This window comes from Sphaeroforma arctica, assembly GCF_001186125.1.
Source record: "Sphaeroforma arctica JP610 unplaced genomic scaffold supercont1.711, whole genome shotgun sequence".
NCBI lineage: Eukaryota > Ichthyosporea > Ichthyophonida > Sphaeroforma > Sphaeroforma arctica.
Window position 1 is genome coordinate 18,314 of NW_014039847.1, and position 8,773 is coordinate 27,086.

Here is an 8,773-nt window from a genome sequence, read left to right on the forward strand (position 1 = left end):
TCTTTTCGGTATTGTTCCATATATTTTGCCTTTTTATCAAGGGTATAGTACGTGTCTTTCGCAAGCACGGATATACATTCTAATGAATAGGTTGTACATTCTCTATCTATGGCAACTCATTGCGATCAGGAAGGTCCCCTTTCTCTAAAACCGGGTGTCTACCATATTACATGGAGGCACCCGCCCCTAGCCCTACTGGGTGACTCACAACCATGGGGCGAGTACGATGGTAGTTTGAACTCACTACATCTGCCACGAAAAAGGTGAGTTGGTGTTGTTCCAATCATTTGCATCATTCGGCAATGCAGTATGAAAGAATACTTGTTTAAGTCTTCTATGATGTGACTAAAATATGGGCCTTACGTTTGTGGTTTATACGAGACAGGCCACCCGTGGTGGGCAAAGACTTGGCAGCTGCCACGGTTTGAATACCCACATTTTCTAAAGGAGAAAGTATACTAAATTGCGACGGCATATCGAAGAAGTTACATATGTAGCGGCCACCTGTCGGTTCGGACGTGGGAAATCGCATCAATGATGACCATATACATATATATATATCTAATACATATATATATATATAATATTATATATATATATATCTAATACATGTATATATATATATCTAATACATATATATATATATAATATTATATATATATATCTAATATTATATATATATATCTAATACACATAAATATATATAATATATATAATATACAAATAAATATTACCATATATGTACTGTACAACACCACAAACATATATATCCCAAAAGATAGCTATACAGATATATATATACACACACATATATACATATACATATATATAACTTAAGTATCGTAATATATATGCCGATATTGTGATATGCATATGCCGATATTGAAACGAATGTATTAGCTTAGTTGAAATATACAAAGTGTAATACGCAAATAAATGTGTACATGTATATGCGCTCAAGTGTGAATAGACATATGTCCATACACTTGCTCAAACCATTTGAGCATACAATTGCTTCTCATCTAGTAAACGTGCGATTCAAAGAAAACTTTCGATATATATATACGTGCTAGAATCTATACAAACATGCAGCAAGAAACATTTCGTAAACGTACGATTCAAACTCATTTTCAGTATGTATGTGTGCTAACATCTATAAGAACATACAACAAGAATGTGGACTCATTTCTATACAACGAAGTCATTCAGGAATACTTTGGATATTCAACCATTCGCGTGTATGAAAAGACATCAATTTGATAGCCAGATTGTCCTGCACTTGTCGTCCTTGAAATTACGTAGGTCTAAAGCATTTACATATACTCAAATTAAATTGCAAATCTTCACACCAATTTGTTCGGACGGAACATCCCTAAACCTTAGAACAAAAATTTAGTATTTACAAAACCCCTGATATCAAATCATTCATGCGTACTTGTTTACATATTCTCATACAGCACAAAACAGACAAATAATGGTGTCGCTTAAGCAACACAATGTTATGATGGCTTCACAAATACACTCATACATAATTGTATATAAATATACACACAAATACGAAGACCCACACATTATATAAGTATGTGTTTGCGTATGTTTATGTATATATATATACATTGCATGTGTATGTGTATATGTATGAATATGAGCACACACATGTGCACAACTATATATATATATATACAAATGTGGATGAAAATGTATACGCGTACGATTCTGTTTATACTTATATATATTATATACTTGAATATATTGTATACTTAGATATATATATAGATATATAATCATAAACATACGCATATACGCACAAACATACATAACTACACGCTATACATACACATTAATACATACAAACACACACATACATATAAATATATAGATATACAAAGTTGCATATAGATATGAACTTGCACTTATATATATACACAAACACACGCACACACATATATATATATATATACGTGGGCACGTATATGTATATGTCTATATGTACACGAGTATATATGTATATGTATATATGTATTTGAAGATTTTATATATATGTGCATGTATATACATATGATATGTACATACGCAGTGATATATATGTATTTATATACATACGTACATATATATATATACATACGTACATATATCTATATAAACAATGTATGATAATATATAAACAACATATGAATAATAACAATTTAAATACAATGTGCCTCTGTGTAGATATACGTATGTATACACATGTACATTGTGTTTATGTATAAATATATATTTATATATATATAAACATGTAGACATATATAGATGTACATCTGTACAAAATTTTACAAGTATACATATACACATTCACATGCACGTACACAAAGCACAATGTTGTATATTTGCATATAAATATAAGTATATTTCTACACACAAATATACATAATACGCATTTATATATATATATATATATATTCATACATCATCATCTACATTTACATATATGTACCGTCATATAGAGAAACAAATACATATGAATAAATCACGTATAGTAAAATAGTTAAATAAACAAATATTTGCGTGTGTGTGTTTCTATCGTATGAATATACATATGTATAGATGTATATGTATATGTGTGTGTATTTTTATGATCATACTCATACTTACACGTATGAGTATAGGTATGAGTTTATATATATACATGATATATGGAAATACTTCTAAATGAATATATGTATATTCATATGCGTATAAATATATATTTATATAAATATAATAATATATAGACATACAAACATATTTGTTTTTGCCAGATACATATATATGTATTTAAAATGATGCGTAAATCCATACACACACAAATACAATATATATACGCACACACACACATATACATACATAGCCATGTGTATGCTTAAACATACACGTAGCTCCTTAGTATGTATATGTGTACATAAAACGAAGTAAATATGAAATCCAATTTAAATTTTATATATGTACATATTCACACAGACACATACATATATAAATATATTAACACATACATAAATATAGATATATAGATTAGATTCATATGCATACATAAGGATATATATATATACATGGTATATATCTTAAATATATATATATACATATATAAACGTATATGCGTATGTATGTGTGTTTCTATGTATATATATGAATACAAATGCAACAGAACAATACACACACACACATATGTTTTAATACATACATACATACAAAGACAGATAGGTTTATAGGTATATATATATATATATATATATATCTATATACATATTTTAGTTACGGACACAGACACACATATACACAATAGAGATACTCACATTATATATCGAGTATATTGTAAATGAACGTCGAGGTTTATACAAATTGAGACAGGCACATATAAATTTTATATTCTCGTTCAAGATGTACCAATTTGACCAATAACACGTAGTGTTGTCATGAAGAACATACAACTAGATAGATAGATATATACAAGATATATTCATGTATACATAGATACAAATATTTATTAATAAATATATATATATATAAATAGTTGTAGATTCATGATACATATACTTACACATAAACGTAAAATATATACACATCTACACATAGATACAAACACACACATACATTGTTTTTGAATACGTTTGAGTGTAAGTATATGCATATGTACACAAATGTCCAATATATATATATATATATTCATACATTTTTACATACATACATATAATAATAATATTTACATCACTATGAATACAAAAATACATATATATACCTACACAAACTGACAATATGTGACAATATGTATCAGTATATTGCAAATAGATGCACACAAAAACTTACTTGCATATATATACAAGTATAAATATATGAATACACACGCATACGAATTTATTAATATATATATATATATTTTCTTGATACATAAAAATACATACATACTTTTATAGATATATAGATATATATACGTACACACATATATATACTTACATGTACATATATACATATATATATATATATACAAATATACATATTATTCTATATATATATTTATATATTCATATATATATGTATACAAATATATATATATATATATATTTATGTATATCTATATGGACACACACACACACTCACGCATATATATATATATATATATATGTTAATAATTGCACACATATATTAATATATATATATATTGTGATTCCCCCGTAGTAGAACTTGTTGACCCACTTACTATCACCGTGATACCACAGAACTGCAACCTTTTAAGAAGGAGTCCTCGTTTTAGGGACTCGGTAGCATTGCAATCACACGCTATCACAGAAGTTTATAGGAATCAGGGGATCGAACCCATATATTGTTGCTTTGTGATACCCTCGTAGTAGGAGTGGTTAACAAAACTTATATATATTTATATGTATATATATATATATATATATATATATATATATATATATATATATATATATACTATACTATATATTATATATATACTTACATGCACACACTATTATATATATATATATATATATAGATATATATATATATATATATATATATATCTATATACAAATATATATATATGCATATACATATATATATACAAATTATATGTTCTTACATATTCGTCGTATCCACATAGGCAGTAAAAAGGCATTTGCGTACTTTATGATGCTATATAAGTGGATGTATCGGTCATATTATATACTTACTTGATCTTGGTTTGGAATGGTTTCTTTCTAGACAACTGTGACGCATAAGTGGGTGATTACTTCAATGTCTTAGAATATGGATCGTGAAGCACGCCCGGGATACCTTGATGAGAATCGTCAGACAATCCGGAAGGGCAGATGAAAGAGCTACCTAAAAAATCACTGTTTGAGATATCTCACAATGATTCTCAAAAATGCATACTTTGTATTCCGCTATTGTTACACATATGTATTTATCAATTATTTGAGCTCATGGACGTCATTCAATATTGCCCGACGACCGACGTCGTTGTTCTTTTATTGCTCTTGTTGTTTCCCGACGGACGTTGTTCTGAAAAAAGAATTGTTCTGTATATAGGTAGGCTACAGCCTTTATTTTTGTACCCGAATTATCCTCCAGAACTTCCAGAAGGCCAAAACTCCGCGGTCGGTAACAGTTCATGAATATTTCATGAAATAAGATCTCAAGCCTGAGCGGCTGCAAGTTAGCTAGTAGGCAGTGCTAAGTGCTGAGTGCTGAGTGCTGAGTGCTGAGTGCTGACTCATGACTACCGATAGTGCTGAGGGCCTAAGGCATGAGCCCATGCCTTTCTCTGGCATTGTATCCCTATTCGTAAACTACCTCAGCAACCGTCAATCGGCTGTGTACACTGTATGTCAACGGGAGTAAAATAAACGCTTTCCAAAATCAAAAGTTTTGTTCTTCTCTCCTGCTCATACCTATTTACTCCCCAGAGAGTGAGACAGGGTCTGCGACTCCACGAGAAACCGAGACTCTCCGAAATAAAAAGCTGGACCTGTCACTCTGCATTTTTAAACCAATTTCAAACAGATCCGTTGGTTCTTAGTTCTCAGATCATTTGTACCGTCGACGGTACAAATCCTGAACCAACCAACTGATTTGCCTTGAATAAAAACCTTTTTCTAATTAGTCGTATAGATTGGCTTCCATGTCTATTTAAAAAAGTTATGTAGAATCAATGATGTCAAATTTGGAATTTGCATCATGGAAAGTTGTTTTTTTCTTCATGGCCATCTAGAAAAAGTAGAAATTAAATAAGGGAGAACGGACATGTCCGAATGTAGTACTTTTTCTATATATAAAAAACATAAAACCCAAAACATCTGACTCCAAAAATTGTCGGATGTTTGGCTAATTTTATTTTTAAATTTATTTTTAGAAGGCTAAGTATGATTGGGCTGGGGGTCTGGGGCTTCTTGAGAGGCTGGGCCGCTGCCCTCTGGGTGGGCTCTTGAGACTCGAGTCTTGAGCCGAGGCTCCAAGCCCCAAGGGCCAAGGCTCCACAATTCATATCAAGAGAGTGAAGACGAAGAGTGACAAGACCATAGCCTACTAAATCAAACAACGAGACCCAAGAAGTTTTTTATTTAAATATAAAAACACCAACCATATGTTATTTTGAAAATATATATAAATAGTTTTGAATTGCAAACCTATTTACGATATAGTCTTGATTTTCGATATTGAAGTCAACTATCTGATTGGGTATCAGCTTAGTTTCCGACACAGAAAGTGAATTAAATACAACATGTTCGGTGAGATTTATCTGATTTTTTATACTACTGTGTGAGCATTTGTACTACATACTACTACTACAGAGAGAGAGAGAGGGATTAAAAAATGAATGGAAACGATAGTGAACAGAGTAAAGATAGATTGCAGAAGTAGATACTACTTGTGAGTCAAGTTGAGAGTCTGTGCAAGCATGAAATAGCGAAGACTAAAAGTATTTACAGTGCTCTACCTATTTTTCAAATACATAGTAAAGTAGAGTGAATTTTCCCTGCCCCCCCTTCTATTTGGATAGCGTAGGTCGACAAAGAGGTGAGATTCGAGACCAGACTCGAGACTATGAAGTACGAGATACGTATTTGTTTTCCCATTTCAAAATCTGAATAATATGCGATCAACTATAAACTTCCACAGCACTCTCTCAGATATCCACTTCACTTTCAGTCAGTGAGTAGCATATTAGCGGCGATGGAGTTGACACTAAAATTAGCCCTGGCTATAGTCGCCTTTGCAAATGGCGCGCTAGGCAACGACAACTGGGTGAAGGTTGGGGCGCCTGTTGATAATTTGGCCGCCAAGAACGGCGGTAGCGGCAGCGGTGGTTTGGGCGGTTCTACTTCCATGGATGTAGAAACAGGCTTGGGTTTGGGGCCATCAGATCAGGCCACTGACTACGAGACAGAAATCATCACTGAAACAGTAGCCATCACCAAGATTATCGATGGTAGTAGAGGTGGTGCTGATTGTGCCACCGGGCCTGGTGCAAATTTGGCACAAATTAACATTCCCAGACTGGATCTGTCAAATAATGTCGCAGCAGTACAAGCGATTATCGATGCGCTTAACCCCCCGATTCCAGGTGATCTCTATTCACGTGCTTCCAATTCATGCCCAAGTACCACGCCTGTAGAGTTAATAGATTATAGCTTTGTAGAAGCTCTCTATGGCAACAGCACATCATACACTACAATGCTTGCGAGTGTACCTGCTGGAGCTTGCTGGAATGAGACCTTGAATTATTGGGGTAGCAAGGAGTTCTACGAGGTACTACCCTTAGCGGAAATCTTCAACAGTGAAGGTAGACCGTTGAATAAAGGAAATTTAGAAGGATGCCCAACTATTGACAATTGTTTGAGTCAAGGTTGCTTCTCAGTTCTCAACAGCGATGCAAAGATACCAGCTTGTCTCCAGTGTAACGTGAACATGTTTCAAAGTGAGAACTTAACGTCTTGCGAAAACGGTCCGTGCCCTGGTCCTCCGGATCCCGACTGTGTTGGTAGTACAACTCAGCGTTTCTGCGGCTACAACTCAGTCTATACGTCTTTCAATGTGACTGCGGGATCAGGTGGCATAGTGTCGGCATGCTTTGCTAGCCAGTGTTGCAATGCACTTCCAGTTCCACCAAATGTAGGAACCGGAATTGTTAAATGTCCAGGCGAATGTATAATCCCGCCATCTCCTACTGCATCACCTACTACCTCACCATCTCCCAGTACAACCCCATCTGTAACCCCGACCGCAAGTACAACTCCATCTGTAACCCCGACCGCAAGTACAACTCCATCTGTAACCCCGACCGCAAGTACAACTCCATCTGTGACCGCGAGCGCAAGTGTAACACCATCTGTAACCGCGAGCGCAAGTACAACACCATCTGTATCCGCGAGCGCAAGTGTAACACCTTCGGCAACTCCCACCGCAAGCCCAAGTCCGTCAGTCACCACCACTCCTGTACCAGGTATGACAAGTTTAGTAGTGATTTACGTGGATTGAAATCCCATGTTTTGCCATTTCGTGTTTAAACTACAGATCATAACCAATACATACAATCCTTGTATTTTATAGCCTGCTACCCGGCTAGGAATGATCTTGATTTTGGGAATGCTCCGCTTGATACGAGATGTGGAACATTCTGTGTACTTGCTGGTGTTTTGACCAGAACTGGGGCTTTCGACGCCGTCAATTGTGTTCGAGCCGAATTTGATGCTAGCGGTGACACCAATCTACAAATACGAAGTCTCGCATCACAGCAAACCATCGAGGTCCCACTCATGTAAGCCATCAGATCAGCACATGGACACAATTGAACGCATCCATATATCAGGCTCTCCACATCGCTCTGTCCTAAAAATTTTCACTACCTGATCAATACGATATTCTTGAAACTTATTCTTGAACTTTGTCACATTGTTATGGGTTTTGAACGTCGAGCACCGTTAACGTTTCCATTTTATCAATTTTGCAGTGGATTCAGCAATCAAGACTTCGATGCCAGCACGACACTGGCGCATATCACTGAGCCGAATACAGTACTGTAAGTAAAATTCGAACTGCTTCAAATCTTTCAGAGATTGAGCGTCCATAACAGTATCAAGAAGGTATCTTTGGTCTACTGACTCACATTTCGCCAACAGAATTTGCTAACATCAACCCTTATTTTTGCTGACAGAACATTCGAGGAAACCGGTGTCACAACAAAAATACTGGGCGAAATCAGTGCGGAAGCGATAACCCTGTAAGTGGCACATCCGAGTTTATAATCAAATTT

General features: G+C 34.4%; 1 protein-coding gene across 1 annotated transcript; it reads left to right on the forward strand.

Annotated features, from left to right (window-relative positions):
* Positions 1-6,606: 6,606 nt before the first annotated feature.
* SARC_08182 (hypothetical protein) lies at positions 6,607-8,744 on the forward strand (the record flags this gene model as incomplete). Its single annotated transcript, XM_014297855.1, has 4 exons — positions 6,607-7,963; positions 8,071-8,278; positions 8,471-8,539; positions 8,675-8,744. Exons 1-4 carry the CDS (start codon positions 6,694-6,696, stop codon positions 8,742-8,744), a joined length of 1,617 nt encoding a protein of 538 aa, XP_014153330.1. The 5' UTR covers positions 6,607-6,693.
* Between the last annotated feature and the right edge of the window lie 29 nt (positions 8,745-8,773).